This window comes from Mizuhopecten yessoensis, unplaced genomic scaffold (assembly GCF_002113885.1).
Source record: "Mizuhopecten yessoensis strain PY_sf001 unplaced genomic scaffold, ASM211388v2 scaffold10635, whole genome shotgun sequence".
NCBI lineage: Eukaryota > Metazoa > Mollusca > Bivalvia > Pectinida > Pectinidae > Mizuhopecten > Mizuhopecten yessoensis.
The window spans coordinates 281,259-305,456 of NW_018408645.1; the positions used below are offsets into that span (position 1 = coordinate 281,259).

Sequence of the window (24,198 nt, forward strand, 5' to 3'; positions counted from 1 at the left end):
CAGTTAATTATTATTATAATTATTATTTTGTATCTTTCTTATAATAGTTTTAACGTAAGCCATATACGGAGATAAGTGTTTATGTCTATTACAGATGACCATTCACGCGTGATTTTGAGAGGCGAAGGAAACGATTACATCAACGCTAACTATATTGACGTATGTAGAAAAAAAATAGAATTCTTAGTGTTGATATAATGGGAGAAATACCTATTTAACATTGTATGAAAAAGTATTTTTTTGCCTTGAAATAATATGCTCGTAAATTTATGTTTTAATGTTGCAATGTGGACTCTCTTAACATGATAGACAAACAGACGGACAGACATTCTTTATTTCTCCCTTGTGGATATTTTGATGCATTTGGGGATATTTGGTGTAGTGCTTGTTCCGCCTAGCATCGTTAACTTGAAGTCAACACAATGTCTTATTTACCCAAACGTTATTGTTCATTACACTGCTCTCATAAAGTAAAATATTTGATTACATATTGTTTAATAAAAAGTTACCAAAATACGTTATATGTTATAGAGTTTAGAGAAAAAAAATGCATATGTGGCCACTCAAGGTAAGCTGATTTTATAACTTAAAAGAGTTCAGCAGAAGCATATTTACACCTTAAAGTAAATCATAATACAGGCTATGTTATATGAAATATCATGAAAACAGTTATCAAGATAATTATTATTTCCAGTTGCATATATGTGTATGACACCTGCTCCCTCTGTATGGGTTTACTTTACCTCAGCTACGAATGTCCTTTCTATATTTGTATTTTATTCTTTAACACTTCAGACATTTCTGTATTTTCTGATATATATTTGTACATTACACCTCATCCATGTATTCTCTCTATATTTGTATAATATATATCTCTGCCACGTGTTTTTCTTTTTATTTGTATTAACAACTCAGCAGTGTGTTTTCTCTCTGTGTTTGTATTTGACATCGCCGCTATGACAGTTTCCTCTATATGTATTTATAAATTCTCAGATGTTTTTGATTTTTGTTTACTTAGCTTAATTAAAGAGTCACATCTCGAGATACACTCGAACGAATAATGTCACGTTGTTAATTATTTGAGGAACCTAGCTATTTATTTGTTTTACTAAAGATTCGGTAAAAGTGGAAAAAATATAATGGAACAATTATTCACAATATTATTATTATTTAGCGACTTACGATGATTTATCATAAGTAAAATTCGCTAGAATTTAAGAAGCATTCAAAATAAAAAAGCATAAAGTATTATTACAAATTATATGTAAAATAATTGTAACTAAAATGTGTATTATACACTAAAATATTGGTTCAATGGAAAATCGGTTAACTTTAACAAATATTCGGTATTTTATAACAATTATTAAGTATGATATAACAGAGAATCGTTACAAAAAATATATTTTGGGCTTTATGGAAAGCCGTTCTATACACCATTTATATGTATTCACCTTTTGATCGCTAAATATTTTCTTGTTTTCTCTGGTTCATTTTGTCATCGATGAATTAAATTGTTGAGATAGCAATATGATATATTTCATATTTTAGGGTGTTCAATTATGTTTTCATATTCTATTTTAATCAATCAAAAAATATCATATAATTGCTTAACATTGTATGAACACAACAACAACCAGGATATATTGGGTTGTCAACCTTTTCTTGTCATTACATTTGCTTTTTATATAAATATTTGTCAACGTGTTTTTTGTGCCTTCCTTTTATTCGAACATAAGTCGAAGGGACATAATCGTTGTCATAATCATTTGAATAGTATGTGCACGATAGTTTTGCCGAACAAACCGAATGATGCTTTCTGTTTCATTAAGAGGTATTCCAAAACCAATATTTTTCAGTTTTAAAAACAAAAACAAAACAAAAAAGAGAACTCAACTGTTATCGTCGAAATATGTAAATTATAAAATCAGTATTTTTCTTACTCGCATGTTGTCTTGTACTCGTCTATCAAAACAACAGATTTATCCTTCTTGGTGAGTTATTTTATTTGAAGCTGTGACAACGTATGGTTTATAAACAATTGTTCTCGTTTTTGACCTGTGTAACAGTAATAGATGAGCAAAATAAGTTATCTAACACAGTGCACCAATATTTTGTAAATATTAATTGTTATCATAAATGACACTTATGAAACATATTAAGTAATGTTTATATTCGACAAACACAATAGAACTGATTTGTGAATTTGAAATCGCAGGCCCAAAAAAGAATACCTTAGGAGACTTTTGGGCAATGTTGTGGCAGAATAAATCGGACAAAATCATCATGCTGGCCAACTGTATCGAGATGGGCAAGGTAATATATATTAAAGGCAAAAGTACTTTCTTGCTAAATTGCTTTAAAAAGAGCCGGCTTGAATTAATTTGAAGAGGGGTACTTGTTTTCTATATGTTATCAATTAATGTCACCCATATTTATGACACAAACATTCACGTCTCAGAATGTTGTGTCACACTTATTCGTGTCACACAGTTTTTACACGTTTTACGTTATACAGTAACACACGTCCATATGATACACACGCTCAAACTTATACCCACAATCCTCCCAATGCCTACAAACTGCTTCCCAGTGCTATAACAACGCACGTGGTGTTCATGGTTAAAACCATATTCATTTATATTGGTTTTTGATTATTTTGTTAACATTTGGTTTGATGAAGAACTATGCAATAACCAAATTATGAGAACAATTCTAAAATTCTTGATAACACAAATACTGATATTGCTTTAAAAACAGCATTAATAATGACACTATTACAAAATATTAATGTTTTAAGATACCCTCGGTATATCATTTATCCGATTTGTCGATAGTTCTTGGTTTAAATGCACTATATCTAGAACATTCACAATATGTTTGCATCCTTTGCAATGTCATTCTGTTATTTTTTCCAATATTTAAGACATGCTGTAATCGAGAAACAATACAATAACCATGCAGTTAGAGTGGCTATGGAAATTCTACCGTTCCTTTGAGATTGGGGCAAGAATCTCGGCAAGCCTTGGTTCTAGCTCCGTCAATTCTATACCAGCAGATAGAGTTTCGAATATCCCCAAGTTTATTGGTATGTAAGTGAAGGCATTGATTTGATGATATGTTGTTAAACGTAGAGGATTTAGATGGCTGGGATACTATGCATAATCCCATGTATAATACTATGTATAATACCATGTATAATACCATGTATAATACTATGTATAATACTATGTATAATACCATGTATACAACTAACTCAAAGTGGTCTTGCCCTGACAGCCTAAGGTAGAGCAGTATTGGCCGGATAAGGGACACTCGCGCGACTTTGGAGATTACCGAGTGGTGACAACCAATGAACAAATATTTGCCGCCTTCACCGTCAGAACGTTGTCGCTGTATGGGAACACGGTAAGATATGGTTTACAGGTTACTCCTGTTATAGTTTTCTTATTAGTGTTTAATACCCCAGATATAATTAAATATGGCAGATATGTCAACAATTATTTAAACTCAAATTATTAACTAGCCTTTAGCTTTACTTTCAGTCAGTATAGATAAAATGTAAGCTTTATTATTTGATAATATGGTTACAGGACACGAAAGTATTAATAAGAATCAACTCACTTCTCAACAAAATATTTTCCTAACAGAGATTTTTTAATGTTTATTAAGTGTTTTTTTACCTTGAGGTCTCATCGATATATACTTAATCTCTAACTCATTTTAATCTATAATCGTTTCACAATGATTCTTTTCCTTGAAAACGATATTAATATCTTAATTTTCTTTAATGGTTTGATATAGAAATTAAACAACAAGAAATACCGACTCCTGTCTTGGCATTTGGGTTCCACAAATTAAAATTATCTTTCCTACAAAGGTCTTTTCAGGACAGAAATTCGGCATTTTTTTCAAGTTTGGCGATATATTTATGGAATACGTAATAAGATATTAGTGATGAATGATTCACTTTATATAGATTTTATAAAGCTGGGGAGTTTCTTTATAAGAACAGAATTTCCGGATAGAGTTCTATCTTTGTATTTCAGCAACGTAAAAGTGTTTATCATTTTTGACGGAAAGTTTAAGATTTTTTTGTATATTTGTTTGATAAAAATGATGGAAACTTTAAAAAAAATATGATTAATTTTAGACGAAGACACGAACTATAACTTAACATATTCAGTTGTAAATTTACGGGGAAATCTGCAAGACCTGATTGATAATGTATTTGTTCATTTCGGATGGAGAACCGTTGAAAGTATATATATCATATTAATATCGATGAATACTGTTATCTAATTAGATATATGTTAGTTATGCTAGAATTATGACAACTGGTTTTTGGTTACAATTTTGCATTATTTTATCCTTTTCGGCTGATATGATTCAGTAATGCATGTGACCACCGAAACTCTGCCTCTCTCGCTATCCAGATGACTGAGAGACAAGGTAACCGCCCCAGTATATCAGTTTAGTGAAAGTGCATTTTATGAGGACAGTACAGGGTCACGTGATGATTGACGTCATAGGACGATTTCAGGTGATAGGTTGTTTATTACCGATTCTGAACTTGTTACATCCAACAATATTTAGTATTGACCTGTTTACAGGGGCCGGGGAACATCATACGAATGTATCCCGTAGGTATATCCAGTATGTATTCCCCAATATTTCTTGCATACTAGACCGAGATATCCGCATTTCCAGCGGTGCTGTAAAATTCTATCTGACCCACGAGTCTTTTCGGGGTCACGCTATTGTTCGTGACGTCATTTTATGACGTTTTCGGGTCAGTCAGGGTCCTTGACGTCATTAATTATTGCCTGCGGTCTTCATATGCAATTAAGAAATGTGTGGACAGTTTACAACTTTACTAAGAAAGCAACAGTTTTATGGGTTTAAGGTAATAAGCCAGAAAGCTCGGGACAAAATATTGAGCAGAAGACCCTCGGCAAAGCCTCGGGTCTCCTGCTCAATATTTTATCCCTTGGGTTTGAATGACCTTATCCATACCTCACATCAGGGATGGATTCTATTAATACATGTAGATCCAGTATGTTTATTTGTTATGTAGATCCAGTGTTTGTTTTGTAACATTATCTCCAAGGAGGTATAATAAAACGCAGCAGATATTCTAAAATCACGAATTTGTTTATACTTTTAAGTGCCAGACACCAATGGAGATTATGCAGTTTCACTTTACAAAATGGCCGGATCATGGTACACCGGACATTATACACCTTGTGAACTTCTACAGACATGTGCAGTCAACTAAAACCAAACATCACGGTCCAATGGTTGTACATTGCAGGTAATACTAGCCAGATACAAAAAGAAATCTGTATTGATATTGGAACAACATAATCCAAAATATTTGTCTACAGTAAATACCAATATGATTGAGAAAGGACAAAATCTAAAAAATATAACAAAACAAATCTAACCGAAACTACCATGTTTACATGGCCAAGCTTGAAATAACATTGTTGACAATATAACATAGTAAAGCATCAATATAATGTCCCTTGTACAATTTGTCCCCACGCTTAACCCCAACATAATTGCATATCCCGTTTTCTTTGGAATTCCTCCATCGTTTCCCTCAATTTTTCGCTAAACCGCTGCATAACACCAAAACTTCTCTTGGCCCAATGGTGGCAGAATAAGAAGGCTTTACTGCATAGATAAAACAAAGCATAGCGATAAAATTGTTCACAAGACAACACATATTATCGAGACTATTGATAAGACGACAAATATTGATAACATTATTGATAGGGCCGTTATGATTTTGATAAGACAAAACATAATAATAATAATATTAATTAATGTTGACAAGATGAAGCACAGCGATAAGATAATTGATGATAGCAACTATATAAAGTTGTGTGTAGACTATAAGTTACACAAGGTGCACTCCGAGTTCGCTCCGTTTGGACTTCTTGTGTACAAATAAATCCTATAAGGCACCGACTCTGCCTCCAGTCCAAATTCAAACTATTCATGTACAGAAATCTATATGCTTATTACTTTCTGTACATATGTAGTTCAAAACTTGTGTAACCTGCTTGAACAAAAACCAAGTATGTCTGCTACTTTCTATTTAGGAATATTTCAACGATTTATCTAATGCTCAAGACCTTACACATGCTAAATACATATCACTGTACAAGTGTAGTGCTTTCATAAATATAAACAATACGTTTCTACATCGTTATACATTTCACTCAACCACTGACTAACATATCTTCCAACTGAATTATAGTGATTTTTTAATCCATTGTAAAAACAATTTGGGCGAACGAATACCGTCAACAGTAAAATCTTTGAAATTGTTTAAAGAATTGTATTGCCATCAGCTGATCCATGTGCATCTTTACGCTAACATTGATGCTTTTCTTTCTGGCATTTTGTTTTTTAGATTTTATAATTAATTGTTTATGACGGTTAATTTTTTATGCGGTTGACTTTAAATAGACAGTGCTTCCGGTTTATCACGTGATAATGGACTTATCATTATGAGGATGGGTGGTGAAATAGTATAAAGATAATGATCAAGATTGCTAACTTCATCAGCCAAAACAAGATCGTTACAATTTTTGCATAAGACCCCATATATTCCTTGACCGCTAACAATGCGCTTTATATATTGTGTTTCTATCATAATTTATTTTCAGTAAAGTTTTTCGTGACTAAATCCTTATTTGTTATTGTCATTATAATGAATGTAGATATTGTTAATTGTTCTTTCATCGGAACATTTCATGTACAATGATTTTTTTAAAGTTTATATAAGTTACTTACATTTAAATACAATGATGAAATATTCCTACATAAATATAAAGTATATTATATATGATTAATTTCCATGTAGATTTAACTTTAATAGTACGTACTGTACATTTATCTACTGTACATTGATAGTCTGTATGTGGTTTCTAGGCGTCTTTTAGGATTTTATTAAATCATTGAAAAATGACTGTCACTCAGTTTGTGTATTCGCATATTTTTCTGTCTGTCCAGTGCGGGAATCGGCCGGACCGGGACGTTTATAGCTATCGATGCGCTGGTTCACTACGGCACACTGCAAGGCAATGTGGATCCTTTAGATTACGCCAAACTGATGAGACAGAATCGAATGAACATGATTCAAACGAAGGTAATTGATGTTATTTAAATGTGACCATTTTATATTGATAATAATCAAATTTGGTTTAAGTCTGCCAATATCTGTCTATGATAGTGTATATATATGCTGAAATTAATGAATTTGTACATGTACTTGTATTTGTGTGTAAGTGTATATGAGGTGTGTGAGATGTTTCCTTCATGAGTTACTTCCCCTTAGCCTTGTGTTGATATGAATTATTTTGTGTTAAATGTTTTCATATCCAACATGTCTAAAATATTATGTTTCATTGTTTATTCCACTTTGACCATTTGACGGTTATCATTTATATAGGCTTTGCCTTTTATTCTATCCAATTGACTATGAAATCTTGTCAATAAAATTTGATGAAATGAAATAATAATCAAATTACTATGCTACCTGTAAATGACAATTTATTTATATAACCATTTACAAAGTTTTCTCTAAATAATTTCATGACTGATGCATAGATAATATACACATAGAATTTAATATAAAACAAAAAAAGACGGACGTGGCGATTGTTTAAATAATTATATAATTACTTTAATATTAGTTTCTTTTCTTGTTATTGTTCCAAATTCCGATGCAGCATGTCATTTGATATATTTCACCTACAATAGCAACGGGCTGCAACCAAGTTTATGTGTTCGGCTTTGTCCTCTCTAAGCAAGTAAGAAATGTAATATATTTAATAAATAACACGTAAAATGATTTCTTTGTTTTTGGAACTGTAAGATAAAACAAATTATTAACAATATGATGTCATAAACAAACTCACCGAAAAAAATATCAGTTCCTTGAACATTTTGTATAATATGATAAATCGCATATTTAAGGAACAGTACATAGAAAAGCATAAGCTACTTTTATTCTTATTTTAGGAACAGAACAAAGATATGCAGAACCTTATGTTTGACGTATTTTAGGAACAGTGTATACGTCAGTATTTTACATATTTTAGGAACATTTTATACGTTAGTATTTTACGTATTTTAGGAAGAGTGTAACGTTAGTATTCTACTTATTTTAGGAAAAGTGTAACGTTAGTATTCTACGCATTTTAGGAACAGTGTATACGTCAGTATTTTACGTATTTTAGGAACATTTTATACGTTAGTATTTTACGTATTTTAGGAACAGCGTATACGTTAGTATTTTACGTATTTTAGGAAGAGTGTAACGTTAGTATTCTACTTATTTTAGGAACAGTGTAACGCTAGTATTCTACGCATTTTAGGAACAGTGTATACGTTAGTATTTTATGTATTTTAGGAACAGTGTAACGTTAGTATTTTACGTACTTAGGAACAGTTTAACGCTAGTATTTTGCGTATTTTAGGAACAGTGTAACGTTAGTATTTTACGTATTTTAGGAACAGTGTAACGTTAGTATTTTACGTATTTTAGGAACAGTATATATTTATGCAGAAGCTAATATTTTACGTATGATAGGTATGCAGGTAATAATATGTTACGTATTTTAGAAACAGTTGTCAAGTATGCAGACACTAATATTATTCGTATTTTAGGTGCAGCTCATAAGTATACAGAAGCTAATATTTTTCGTAGTTTAGGAGCAGTTCATAAGTATACAGAAGCTAATATTTTTCGTATTTTAGGAGCAGTACGTTGCTGTCCACGAGGTGTTATTGGATCACTTTATCTGTGACGATTTTACACTGACAATAGAAGAATTTCAGGACGACTCTGAGAACATGTCAGGACTTCAGGATGAATTTATGGTAAATTTTTATAATAAATCGAAGCATCCGCTTTTAACATGGAACAAGTTAAAACATCTATCCAGTCGATGAAATACAGTGTAAATATAGTGTAAGTTCACTGCAAAAATGTTAAAATATTAAATTTTATGTTGTTAACACAATAAAAACAAAACTTCCATTATAAGAGTCAAAACATTAACGATGAGGTTTTACAAAATTTAAAATGATGAAGTAAAAGTTGTTGCAAAGTCCACTCATCCAGAGTTAAGTAATGGAGGAAAGTCAATTAATTCACGTTGAATACGTTAAAACATTACCGAAAAAGTATTGCAATAAAAACAAGTGAGCGGAGGCTGGAATATATATATAGTACCCTTGACCTTTGAACCTTGACCAATAACCACCAAACTTTAGTTGGGTATCGAACTTGATATAACCATAGTATGACGTAGATATGAAATTGAAGAGTTAAGAGGTTCGTCAGATATCATGAATAAAAACTTATCACTTCAAAAGTTGTGAAATATACTCGTTAACCGCGACATTTGACCATTTTACCTTGAGTGACGATGGGGTTAAGTACAATCAAACAGTTGCTACCCGGACTTATAAATATATAACGAGGTTAGGATCGAGTAGGGACGTCTCCATTCGTATATAGATATGCCCTTTTCGCACTTAACCCACGATATATGTTGACGATGAACGGACGAATACTCATTTGCTAACTGAATTGGACACAAGGTCTTGCTCCGTCCCTCGAGATTTATCTCCTGGGTCATAACTGGGTCATACCATGAATGCGGTCGAGATCGAAAAGATTCATTAAACTTTGCAATCATGCTTGCCAACAAGGTCTTGTCGGTATTGATTATTTCGGTCATAGCTTGAAAAAGGGTAGAAATACCTATCGTGTATACATAAATGTGCTTTCTTGACACGAACAGACGAACAAAATTATATTTCCAAAATTAGTTCAGGGTCTGCCTCCGACACTGGAAGTTTAATTACATGGTCTATACGTTGAAGTGATTGACATTCCATATCCTTAACTGTTTATACTTATAGAGGATCGTATCTATAAAGGAAGAATGGTACTTCCTCTGACTCGACGTTAAACGAGATTCAATTTCAAAGGATACTCCTCCTTTACATTTGATCATATGTAAACGAAATTTAATATAAAGCATCATTTGAGCCAGATAATTTAACTTACTGTAAAGGAAGAGTGTTGTTCTCCTTGGTCCAATTCACGCAATATTAGTTTTAATGCGAACATTATTATTAGGCCTCCGGGACTCTTGTTATTCAAGACACTTTCTGAGTATTGACCAAATACTACATTAAGTTTTCGTTTCAGACACTCTCAATATCGACCAAACTCTACATTAAATTTTCTTTTCAGACTCTCTCTAAGTATCGACCAAACATTACATTAAAGGAAAGCTCAGATGCAATGTCCGAAGAAAACATATCAAAGAACAAAGACCTCGAAATTATTCCAGGTAATATGACATCTTGTTTTTACTTCTCGCCAGATCAATTCAACCAATAAGTGAATTTAACAATAAACCATTTCAACGGATTTAGGTATTATATCTTTTTCAAACTGTTTCAAAGTAAAAAAAAAAAACACCATGATTTTTGATTATTTTATTTGAAACACGAGACACGAAAGATGAATTTATTCTTTGCGGCGTATGGAATAATTATTTACAGATTCAAGCTATCTCTCTTCCAAACAAATGAACTTAACTTAGAAGGAGCAAAACAACACTAGAATGTAAATGCAGTGAAAATTCTCCATGGTAATAAAATATAGAAAACAACTTATAACATTTAATAAGACTTTAGTACAAATTACAGTAAACCTGGAACGCAAAAGTACATTTCAGTAATTACAGCAAAAGTAGAGCACACATACCTGTAAATATTGTATCACCGCAACACACATTCCAACTGTTTCACCCAAATTAACTACGGTAATACTTGAACATACATAACCGTCTAACTAAGTTAACAACGGTAACACGTGAACACGCAAACATAGTTGTTTATATTGATGATCAGTCAATGTATAATTTCCGAGATATATATAATTTAGAATGGATAAAGTGATGAGTAACAAGTTTGTGGATATCTAGCCAACAGATATAGACCCTACCTGATGTCCCAGTCACCTGATAGGACCAACTACATCAATGCTGTTATAATACCGGTAAGACTAGTCTTAAATGATGCCCAGAAAATATCGATATAAATGACAGTTACTTATTACAGGATACAATATTATCTAATATTTCCTTACATCAACTAGTTTCTGCATATTTTATTTTTTTCCCATACCAACTCGATACATTAATTTTCTGTAAAGGGTTATATTGCACCGAATAAAAATAACCACATTTTCAGGTTCATGTCACTCCATATTACTGTTTTATTACATCCTTCACCAATAACGTAAGTAAAAATTAGAAAGGTTATTAATTAGATTGTTTTCTGCCATGTTTTCTTGCTGAGATCAGCTGATAAAATATTGGTAAAATAGTAGCGACAGTAAAAGATATACAGGTTTTATTGCAGAGTCCAGAGTAAATCATTCTGGTAAAACAGACGAGACAGTATGAAATAATACAAGTGAAATTTCATTATAATACATATAATCGCATTGAAGTTTTCAAATTATTGTTATAAAAGGGCAATATCTTTGTTCTGGGAGAATGTTCATGTAAAACCGGTCTTAATATTTTAATTGTAGGCATCCGGGCCTGGCTAGGTGTGTCGATAACAGCGTGTATTAAATTCATAACACAATTATCTGTGGTTATACGTCTTCCTTAAACAATCAATACGTTGCTTTCGATTATATATAATAGTTTTGTTGTTCCAGTCATGTAAGACAGAAATAGCATTCCTCGTTACCCAAATGCCAAATGACGATACGCTAGATGAATTTTGGGCTATGGTGTTTGATTATCAGTCCACTGCAATCTTGATTCTGGATCCCGACTCTAAGGTAAATTTCAAGGCAAAGATGTTGTTTCTGAGTAACGTTTATCTCTATATACTTAGATTTCGTGAATCATCAGGTTTTCGAGCTATGCCAAGGATTTGGTATAGACGACTTTTCATAGTTCACCCACATGAAGACCCCCAGCAAGCTATCAACAAGATTATCAAACTGTTAAAATATATCTTTTAATTTCAAGGTTTGTTTTTGTGTTACGCTCTTTTTTGTGTGATGATATTGTGATTTATTTTACATGAAACTCAACTCTCTATAATGTTAATCATACAGTCACTATACAGCTCAATTCTCAATATGTCACATAGAGAGGTGCGTTACAGCCCAACTCCCATGCAACAAGTTAAATAATTAGTCGAATTAATCCTTTACTCCAAGTTATCCAAACGATATATATGTATATATGTGTGTGTGTGTGTGAATGTCCAGTCATGTATGACAGAAATAGCATTCCTCGCTACCCAAACTCCAAATGACGACACGCTAGATGAATTTTGGGCTGTGGTGATTTAGGGCTTCATGTGGGTAGACCATAAAAACTCGTGTACAACAAATCCTTGGCATAGCTCGATATCCTGGTGAAAAACGAAACCTAAAATATATAGATTGTTTTGTTATATGGCCTCCTGATAAGGATTTAAATGATTTTCAAAACCTTTTGAATTTTTTACATCCTTCGATATGTTAAACGATGGAGTGTGAGAGACGTCTTTACCTTACTTAGATGGTTTAGTTCAACTTGGTTCAAATAATTTTACAACGGATCTGTATTGTAAGGCTACAGATGTTCATAATTTTCTAAATATTTACTCTAACCACAGTAAGCACACTTAAGTTCATATGCCTTTTAATCTTACCTCACGTATTGTCACTATCGTCAGTGAGCAACAAGTTCCAATTGCTAGACTTGGTCAACTTAAGCAATATTCTAAAGCTCAATGTTATACTACTGATATAAAGTTAGTTCCCTTTGTTTCTACTTTCAATATGTTTCCTGTGATAAAGACTAAATGTGAGAGTTAAAGCAAAGTAGCAGGCGTATGAGAAACATTTGTCATAAGCATGCTATTTTACATAGTAGACGCAAACCTAAGAACTTGAAACGTATATTGACATGCTCTAAATTAAATGTATTACCTTTCTATCAATTATTTTTATCCGACACTATTCTAAGAGAAAAGAAAGAAAACCAATTGATCAAAATATTATAACCAAGTCTCAACAGGCCAAAGTAAAATTTTGCACTAGTTTGTTCACCAATCTTGTGTACTTTGTGACGTCAAAACTATTGTATTATGATGACTAATGTTGAAAATATTTCCGTTTTTTGTTTGTTTTATTAAGACACTTCCATCTCAGTCGCGTCCTCTTGTGGCAACACGGTCGTTTTCTGTTCAGCACGTCCCGATGACCGAGGCTTCAGACAACTACGAACACGTCCGAGTGCAGAATATTGCTGTAGTCAGGAAGGTTTGGTCAAAGATATATCTGTTGATTCAATGTTAGGGCACAGGGATATGCATGGTTTAACAATAATAGGGCGCAGGAATATATGGAGCCTACCAGGAAATATTTGCCCAGAAAAATATGTGAGTTTAACTAGGAGCTGGTACAGAGATGTGTTGTTCAATCATAAATACTGTATACGTATCGTTTATCTAAAAAGATATGGCAATGGATATATATTTGGTTAGGTTTTATTGGGTTTAGATTTTCCATAGACAATACATTGCTTGAGATTTTCCTTAGGTAGCAGTATACAGTAGAGGGTTGTGGCCATGGGTGATATTTTTGTTAAATGGCAAACCCCTGTATAATGATATGGAAAAAAAATATAAAAATAAAACTGTACTAAAACTGGTATAAGCATGATGAAGTGAGCTATGTGAGCTTCACATTTATAAAGAAAAAAGAAGATTTTTTTGGTTCGAGAATAAAATTTTGGCCATAATCCGAAAGGGTGCGTACACATGAAAAGCTAGCTTTACAGGAGGTAACATTTTGACAACAGCACACGACGCAAAATTGCAAAAAAATCAAGTTTTACAACTTTACTGGGACCCAGATAATTCTGCAACCAGGTAGGTAATCTTTAATTTCAGACAGAGCTTAGGAAAAAAAATACTAGTTGCGGGGGTCAAATATTGGGTCAAAAATAGCAATTTTTGGCATTTTTTGGTAATTTTTGATGTGGTAACCATGGTTTTCACACAAGTGAAATACATAGAAAAAAGAGGTTTATACACTTCTCAGTACTTTATACGTATTGTAAATGTAATTCAGTTTACAAATATATGTACATGTATACATGTGTTGTGTAGGGTAAATCCGCTGTGTTTACATTTCCTCGACATGTCCCTTGTTTATCAGAGGCGGGCCATTTCTACTGTATTCTGCTACCTTAACTTTGAGATGTTTTACACAAGTGACGCAAGGTCATTTAAGGACTACGTCCCTCCATGTACACAGGGCTCCCACATTAGTTGCTTCCTACAACATGCAGTGGGTAACAGCAGGTATACTCTTTTCTCGACATACAGGGTAGGGGGATATCAGGCAAGCTATATATGCTGATTGAACTTTTATACGATTCAGAAATATGTGCTATTCAACAAGAAATATTTAGTCAGTGATATGTATAGTTGGTTAAGCAAGAAAGATTTTGCGCAGGGAAATACGTGGTTTCAACTAGGATAGGGCGCAGGGTTAGTTCAGGGTTTACCAGGAAGGTATAATACATAAATACTTACTTTGTCCAAAAAAACATTGACAAATGAACGAAAATGCAAAAAGGAGACTATACAGAATGAAAAATTAAAAATTAAAATATTTTCAAGGATTGAAACCATATCACAACGTTGTAACAAAGGAGGACGGTTTGCTTTCCATGTCGACCAATACTGTGGTCGATATAAAATCCCCAAAACGGTAAAATAAAACTGGTGACGTACATTTGTGAATCTGTAATTTTTATTTTTATGTAGGGACATCCTGATAGCTTCTTGACAAGCTCGTTTGAGGTGACGAGGTGGCCCAACGAGGAGGACCAGTCTGTTTCTCCCATAATTAAAGCCAATTATGCTGTCCAGTCATCTCAGTACGGTCACACATCCCCCGGGCCGGTCACAGTTGTCTGCAGGTAAGTATTTGCCTGTCATACATCCGCCGGACCGGTCACAGTTGTCTGCAGGTAAGTTTTCCTGTTTCAAATCAGCCGGGCAAGAAATAGTTGTCCGTAGATTAGTTTTCTGACTCAAATCCACCAGGCCTGTAACAATGGTCTATAGATAAGTGTTCTTTTCTCAAGTCAGCTAGACCAGTCACATTGGTCTATAGGTATGTTTTTCCGCCTGAAAAAATCAGCCGGGCTAGTCACAGTTGTCTGCAGGCAGGTTTCTCTGTCACAAATAAGCAGGGCCGGTCAAAGTTGTCTGTGGTAGTTCATCAACCACTAATCAGCCGGGCTGGTCACAGTTGTCTGTGGTAGTTCATCAATCACAAATCAGTAAGGCCGGTCACAGTTGTCTGTGGTAGTTCATCAATCACAAATCAGCCGGGCTGGTCACAGTTGTCTGTGGTAGTTCATCAATCATTAATCAGCCGTGCCGGTCACAGTTGTATGTGGTAGTTCATCAATCACAAATCAGCAAGGCCGGTCACAGTTGTCTGTGGTAGTTCATCAATCACTAATCAGCAGGGCCGGTCACAGTTGTCTGTGGTAGTTCATCAATCATTAATCAGCCGTGCCGGTCTCAGTTGTATGTGGTAGTTCATCAATCACAAATCAGCAAGGCCGGTCACAGTCGTCTGTGGTAGTTCATCAATCACTAATCAGCAGGGTCGGTCACAATTGTCTGTGTTAGTCCATCAATCACAAATCAGACGGGCCTGTCACGGCTGTCTGTGGCAATTCATCAATCACAAATCGGCCGGGCCGGTCACAGTCGTCTGTGTAAGTTCATCAATCACAAATCAGCCGGGCCTGTCACGGTTGTCTGTGGCAATTCATAAATCACAAATCGGCCGGGCCGGTCACAGTCGTCTGTGTAAGTTCATCAATCACAAATCAGCCGGGCTGGTCGCAGTTGTCTGTGGTAGTTCATCAATCATTAATCATCCGTGCCGGTCACAGTTGTATGTGGTAGTACATCAATCACAAATCAGCAAGGCCGGTCCCAGTTGTCTGTGGTAGTTCATCAATCATTAATCAGCCGTGCCTGTCACGGTTGTCTGTGGCAATTCACCAATCACAAATCGGCCGGGCCGGTCACAGTTGTCTGTGTTAGTTCATCAATCATTAATCAGCCGTGCCTGTCACGGTTGTCTGTGGCAATTCACCAATCACAAATCGGCCGGGCCGGTCACAGTTGTCTGTGTTAGTTCATCAATCATTAATCAGCCGTGCCGGTCTCAGTTGTATGTGGTAGTTCATCAATCACAAATCAGCAGGGCCGGCCACAGTTGTCTGTGGTAGTTCATCAAACACAGATCAGCCGGGCCGATCACAGTTGTCTGTGGAAGTTCCTCAATCACAAATCAGCCGGGCTAGTCACAGATGTCTGTGGTAGTTCATCAATCACAAATCAGCAGGGCCGGTCACAGTTGTATGTGGTAGTTCCTCAATCACAAATCAGCCGGGCTAGTCACAGTTGTCTGTGGTAGTTCATCAAACACAAATCAGCCGGGCCGATCACAGTTGTCTGTGGTAGTTCCTCAATCACAAATCAGCCGGGCTAGTCACAGTTGTCTGTGGTAGTTCATCAATCACAAATCAGCCGGGCCGGTCACAGTTGTCTGTGGTAGTTCATCAATCACTAATCAATAGGGTCGGTCACAGGTGTTTGTGGTAGTTCATCAATCACTAATCAGCAGGGCCGGGCACAGTTGTCTGTGGTAGTTCTTCAATCACTAATCAGCAGGGCCGGTCATAGTTGTCTGTGGTAGTTCATCTATCACAAATCAGCAGGGTCGGTCACAGTTGTCTGTGGTAGTTCATCAATCACAAATCAGCCGGGCCTGTCACAAGTAATCTAGAATTTAACATGGATTGCAAGTGTCTTACACAGATAGCACAATATGTCAGTCAAGTTCAGAGCTTGTTAATATTGTGAAACTGTCAAATACTAGTATAGCTAGAACTGTTTAGCTTTGAGCAGTGTAGTGATAACAGGTTTATCGAACGAACACAGAAATATCACAACGAACGCCCCCATTTTTAACAGCGCAGTAAAGGTTTAAGGGGAAACTATTTGCAGAAACATCTAACTGGGAGGATTATCGATTGCTTTGAGTTACTCTGTACCATGTAATGTTTTGAAAGGACAGGGCTTTATGATAATGTGATGTCATATTGCCATGCTTAAAATTTGAAGGAATGTTTATCTCAGACTTACCAACGTTTTGTATCAAGTAATGCTATTACCACAACAAAGATATTTTGATAGATAATAAAAAAAAATGCCAGGATTAAACCCTATTCAAATACTCCATCGATTAACATTATTCTATGTTGCTGCTTCGGCTCTAAAAAGTTTCGCTTTGTTTTTAATTTTCTCAGAAACGGCTCTGACAGATGCGGTGTGTTTTGTGCCGTTTCAAATGCAGCCGAGTGTTTGAACATGAACCGCACTGCTAACGTTTTCCTGACGATTCGACAACTACAGTATCGGAGACCATCCTTCATTCGCACACTTGTAAGTTAATTGGCAGATTTATAGTAGTGTATGGAGTCTGAATTGCGCATATTACTCTCTTAGATGACACAGATAAGCAATACAAAATGTATGGTACATTAACATGACATACATCTAAATTCAAATATAGCGTATATATTTAAGTCTGAAAGCCATATCTGTTATAGGGACATGATGAAAGAGTAATGGCATCAATGTCAGCAGGTGTTACTTTCATGGAGTTCATGATGTTCCGACCAAGTTTTTAAATACATTTTCCGTTGCGACATCGTTGGTTAAAAATGCAGTGATGTTGCTATCAGAAAGGGAAAGCTAACCATTGGAAATCGAAAACGTTACGTTTATCATACAGCTTGGAAGTAAACCGTTCTAGGTAGTTTTTAAGTGTAAGGGTGTTAGGATTAGGCATGGAGGGAATGCGGCTGATGCAGATATCATTGATATCCTTGTGGCAAGAGGGTGATAATATCAACGTGATCAATAAATTGCTCAGTATTGATATCTTAAGTGAAATTGAAGAAATAAGCAAATGGTGTTACATATTTACCTGTCCTGATAAGCTATTTAATCAAACAAATATTCAAAAACATAACATAGAAATGATTTTTCATAGTTTCATACTTTACTGTTATGTGATTCAAGAGTCTCCGAGATCCCGTCTCTCTCAGTTCCCAGATGACGGAAAGACCAGGTGGCGGCCTATCTATATAAGTCAGTGAATATGCATATTTTGAGGCGTCATAGTTAAGCTTCATGGGATATTCCGATCGTTCATTATGTGTACCCGTATTAGAATGTAGGATGTAACATCAAACAATATATGATGTATGGCTGAAAAAAGCATCAATCGACGGAAACAACTAGAATATTTTATTCGGAAGAGAAGCCATACATTCAACTCCAAATCAACTACATACAATGTAACTTTAAAGCTGACAGATAGAATAAATTCAAGTAGTAAAGTAAGTTACGGTTAATCTTCGAGACTGACAGTCAACCAGCAGAGTCAACCACATTGTGACGTAGATTAATCACTAGAAATACGATGTAATGGAGCACATACTTAAACATTAGTAGTTAGTCGAGGCAGAAAGAAAGAAAAAAAGGTTCACATTTTAACTGCACCGTATAGCCATTTTATCCACCTGACACCCATCAGTATTACTCATGTTCAAAAGTTTGGAAATCCATTCTAAAGAATTTATTACAATTTGTAGAAAATGTCAGGGGAACGACGGATATAAAACTCTTCATAACGTTACAAATTTACACCTTTGGATAGGATTGTATTCGAATTTTATTCCATTTTGATTCGTAATGAGTTATGCATATTTGTTTTTCAATGTGAAATGTAAGAAATTATGTTGCTGAAATACTTAGCATAATTATGATAGAATGTTATTTCTATTTTTTTTCAGCATGACTACGAACTGTGTTATCGAGCCGTGGCTGCGCATTGTGAAACCATCAGTGACTATGGAAATGTATGATACATCTATCATTCTAGAGTTATAACAGATAATGGTGTGCGATACCTAACAGATATAGTGGTCAAGCCGACTCTACTTACTGAACTAGTTATCTAAAGCCAAAAATGAATATACGGGAAGATATAATGATACAGCATCAGTGACCATAGAAACGCAAGCCGGACAAAGCATATATGTCCTTATCAAGCCTGAAGTTGCTATTCGTGTACACCGCTATTGGAGGTTGTTATATGTAACCGTTGTTATAAAAACTACAAAAACTGTTTAAAACAAATTCTGAAATGTCGGGACAAAAAGAACCAATAAGCGAGGTTCAATCACATTGAAATACAATTATGCTAGATAGAATCACCATCATGCGGGATAGACAAAACTATCATCAGGCGGCACTAAAACACCAATAAGTGTGAGAAAATCCATAGGATAGGATAAAACTATGTAAGAAAGGGCGGGATAGACACACTATAAGGCGGAGTGAAACGCCGCTAGACCGGATAGAAACACCAGAGGGCTATATACATACACCATATTGCGGGATAAAAGCACACAAGGCAGGGTTGACACACCGTTATTCGTTATAGAAACACGACAAGGCGGGATAGAAATACGTAGAGCGGCATATCAACACCATTAGACTTGGTTGAAGAAACATGCTTTACTGATTGTCACCAGAAACGATCATCGAGCATTGTCGAGCATCATCGAGATCAAACCTGTCTCAACCGAACCCGCCAAGGACCTTACCTGTCTTAAATGAATCCCAAGACGTGTAACGTTCCGGACTCTAATGACACCTGTCCAATATACATTGTACTGGTTACGAACGAAATAAACTGTGACTCGGATTGTTCTTATACGGGGTTAGATATATATACTGGTCACGATGTGCCTATTTCTTCATATGGTAGAAGTTAATGAAGATATCAATTTGTAAATATAGACATGTTTTGAACTACGGTGAAATAGTCTATAGTAATCCCTTGTTATTTTGTTAGCAAGAACTCGCGTGTAATGATTTACATAGAATAGCATTGTCTTATTTTTAGCATTCATTGCCATAGAGACAACCGCGAGATGCTATATCATTGTATAATTTTTGTAGCTAGCCGTTTTTCATTTTATATATATTATTACTGTGTACGCTGTAGGGTTTAACATATTACGTTAACTTATAAAAAGCAGGAAGATAATGATCTATAAAGTATTCTACCACTTCTGAGATGAAATTACACTTTTCATTGGTTAATAATATCCTTTGACGAGAGGCCATGCACGTTCAGCAGTCTTCCAAAAATCTCCTTCATATTGCAGATGTAAACACGCCAGCCATGAACTTGTTTCCTTATTGACTGGGATTACCTGCATTTATTTTTGTATGCAAAATTTGAAGATTTGCTAATGAACAAACGAAAAAAACAAATATCTCCAGATCTCTAAAACCAAGTCGAGGTCGCGTAAGAAAGTGGATGAGTGGTTCCACCGACATGACATGAAACTTTCATAGTAATACAAATAGATCGTAATACAAATACATAAAAATACAAATACATCGTAATACAGAAACATGTGTACACGAACACAAATATATCGTAAAACAAATACATCGTAATACAGAAACATGTGTACACGAACACAAATACATCGTAATACAAATACATCGTAATACAGAAACATGTGTACACGAACACAAACACAAAAAAACGTGCATGCATGCATGCATTCACATACTTAACATATATATACATCATACATACATAGCATACATTCATACATACATACATACATACATACATACATATTTAACATACACACGCACATACACATTTCCACATGCACGCACGTACGGATGTACGCACATATATACATACATACCCACGCACATGCATACACTCATACACACACACATACGTCCGTACGATGTACACACATTAGTCATTAAAGGTATACACTATATACAATTTAACATTGCGATACATTATTGTTATACAGTATATACTTTTATATACTGTGTGAGATGTTATACGTGTACAGTATATCATTTGGCATTGTGATATGTTAAAGGTATACGGAATATAATTTGGCCTGGTTATATGTTATAGTAATACATTATACAATTTTGAATGGTGAGATGTTATACTTATACAGTATACAATTTTGAATTGTGATACATTACACTTATACAGTACACAATTTGGCTTTGTGCTATGTATTTTATAGTTATACAGTATACAATTTGACATTGTGATACATCATAGTTACAAAGTATACAATTTGGCATTGTCATATGTTATACTTGTACAATTTGACATAATAACAGAGGAAAACAACACTGCTATACATACACACTTTTACGCATGTATACTCGTATACAGAGCTTTTAATATACATATATTCACATATATATGTAGACTTGTACTATACACAACAAATGCATACATGTAACTCATCAAATCTAGGGAGATCAATGTTTTAGGGGTTGACATATCGCAACAGTGTACATTGTGCCCTTTTATCACTATATCATTTATATGTATATATTTATGTGTATGAAGGGCTATACATTCATATAAAAAAGACAACAGTATTTAATAAGTGTAACTCATAAGGGTTTATGGGTGACCAACCATTTGAGGTTCAATCACTTGTCTTTGGTTTTCAAATATGTTTTTTGGAGCTTAAGTAAATATATATGTTCCACTCATTCCAAGTTTTATTGAATTTTTGGATTTGCATATTTTTTGTGACAAGGTCATTTCGTGTGTAAATATTTGAGTTAGGTATTCCTGCAATCCTATTATTGAGAGATTTTCTTTTTTCCATTATATATCATTCGTATTTCGTGTTTGTGATGATGATGACAATTGGTTTTGTTTTATTAGTATCTCCTGTGACCCAAATTTAATTTAATTTTAATTATATTGCACTAAATATACAATCTGAATTCCATTTTTGTTCTGCTGTATTTTGACTTGTATTTTGTTTATTCGTGGTGTACATGTCTTTATTTCCTTTGATGGATTTTAATATTATTTGTAGGTGAAATGGAATGAAGGGTCTGGGGTGGTTGTTTTCTGATTTTGTTAAATCTATACTCAGAGTCTGCGCAGATTGTTTTATTAATTCACAGATGCTTCTATACTGGAGCAAGTTGTGTGAGTGTATTGTGTATTTCTGTTTGAATTCTTCAAATGAGAGAAAAGTGTTATCATTTTGCAGTATGTCATTTTACAAATTTTACACCTTTGACATGCATGTCTTTATAGAAGAAAGAGGAAATATTTATCAAAATATTTGGGTTATACCATAATGTTGATTCTTGAAAGTTTGTTAGTGTTTTGGAAGGATTGTTTTCTGTGATGGTTACCCATGCTTCAAGAACGTCTTTCCAGAATCAATTGGTTGGTTTATTAAGTTTTAAGTGGTCTACATTGAATTGTGATATATTGTGTGTGTAAGTTATTTCTGCTTTATATAAATTACTTCATTCTTTTGTTTTTGTTGTGAGAAGCTGTCTAATCCAAGTTAATTTAAGGCAAGTAATAAATTTATCTAAGTCAATAATTTTTAATCCTCCTTTTCATTTTTGCTGTGTTTCATTGTCATATGAATTTGAAAAATGAATGTGTTTTTGCTCGGGTAAGGTATTGCAATGAACAGATGTGTTATTTTGGGGATAATGAGAGATTTTAGCACTACCATTATTTCTATACGAGTGATATTTCTTCTAGACCATTATTTTAACATTAATTCTATCTCATTTGTTTTGTTTTTTGTAGTTAAGGTCTGTAATTTTGTCTAATTCAACAGAAAAATGTATTCCCAATTAATCGAAAGTTGTGACATTCCTTTTTAGTTTCAATCGATAGTGATGAACATCTGCACTGAATTTATGGAGCCTATCCATATAACTGGGGTTTTGTCTGTGTTAACTTTCAGACCTGATATTAAAGCATATTTTTCTAAAGTTTCCAAAGTCTCATTGAATGATTTCTCATAACCGTCTAGAATGAAACTTGTGTCATCGGTGAACTGTGAGAGTTTGTGTACTTTTTTATTTACATGTATGCCATTTATGTTTTTAGCTCACCTGCCCCGAAGGGCCAAGTGAGCTTATCCCATGTCGCAGCGTCGGTCGTCCGTCGTCCGGTGTCCGTCGTCCGTCAACTTTTTCCTTTAAAACGCAACTAGTCCTGAGCGGCTCAGAGGATTTTGACAAAATTTGGTCTGGAGCATCATTGGCCAAAGGGTTCTCAGTTTTGTATAAATGGAGGGTATGCTCCCCCTGAGGACAAAGGGGCGGGGCCAAATAGGGGAAAAAAAGATAAATCTTTAATAATCTTCTCCTTCTCAACCAATATTGGAATTTGGACCCAATTTGTCCTAGATCATCTTTGGACAAAAGAGACTCAAATTTGTATAAACGGAGGGTGTGGTCCCTCTGAGGGCGGAGGGGCGGGGCCCAATAGGGGAAATAGAGGATTTTTTTTCTCCTGCTATACAAGTGAAGGGAATTAAAGCAAATGCAGTCTGAAGCATGATTAGGGACAAAATAATCAATTTTGGATAAACTGGGGTGTGTGGTCCCCCTTCTAGGGGCAGATGGGTGGGGCCCATTAGGGGAAATAGAAGAAAACATCAAAGATCCTTTTCCTTTTGTACCGATGAAGGGATTTTGACCAAATTTGGTCTGGGTCTGGAGCATCATTGGCCTAAGGGTTCTCAGGTTTGTATAAACGGAGGGTATGGTCCCCCTGGGGCCAGAGGGGCGAGGCCAAATAAGTGGAAAATAGGTAAATTTTTAAAATTCTTCTTCTCAATCAATAAAAGGATTTTGACCAAATTTGTTCGAGAGTATCTTTGGACAAAGGAGACTCAAGTTTGTATAAACGGAGGGTGTGACCCCTCTGGGAGCATAGAGGCGGGGTCCAATAGGGGAAATAGAGGATTGTTTTTCTCCCACTATACAAGTGAAGGGATTTAAAGCAAATGTAGTCTGAAGCATGCTTAGGGACAAAAGAATCAATTTAAACTGAGGTGTGTGGACCCCCTTCTTTGGGGCAGATGAGTGGGGCCCATTAGGGGAAATAGAGGAAAACATTTAAGTCCCTTCTCC

The 24,198-nt window shown here is 34.8% G+C and overlaps 1 protein-coding gene across 7 annotated transcripts in view; it reads left to right on the forward strand.

The window, feature by feature from the left end:
- Positions 1-20,727, forward strand: part of LOC110461538 (multiple epidermal growth factor-like domains protein 6) — a 71,937-nt gene extending 51,210 nt beyond the window's left edge. For 6 of the 7 annotated variants that reach the window (XM_021515044.1, XM_021515045.1, XM_021515048.1 and 3 more), the window contains 14 exons: positions 95-159; positions 532-568; positions 2,216-2,313; positions 3,277-3,405; positions 5,166-5,311; positions 7,024-7,159; positions 8,773-8,895; positions 10,283-10,382; positions 11,022-11,095; positions 11,768-11,893; positions 13,247-13,372; positions 14,887-15,041; positions 17,460-17,595; positions 19,014-20,727. In XM_021515044.1, the coding sequence (XP_021370719.1) occupies positions 95-159; positions 532-568; positions 2,216-2,313; positions 3,277-3,405; positions 5,166-5,311; positions 7,024-7,159; positions 8,773-8,895; positions 10,283-10,382; positions 11,022-11,095; positions 11,768-11,893; positions 13,247-13,372; positions 14,887-15,041; positions 17,460-17,595; positions 19,014-19,085 (1,523 nt within the window). In that variant the 3' untranslated portion in view covers positions 19,086-20,727. Of the gene's footprint in view, positions 1-94; positions 160-531; positions 569-2,215; positions 2,314-3,276; positions 3,406-5,165; positions 5,312-7,023; positions 7,160-7,742; positions 7,824-8,772; positions 8,896-10,282; positions 10,383-11,021; positions 11,096-11,767; positions 11,894-13,246; positions 13,373-14,886; positions 15,042-17,459; positions 17,596-19,013 lie in introns of those variants that run through there. The other variant, XR_002464146.1, reaches the window with a different exon arrangement.
- The last annotated feature ends 3,471 nt before the right edge of the window (positions 20,728-24,198 follow it).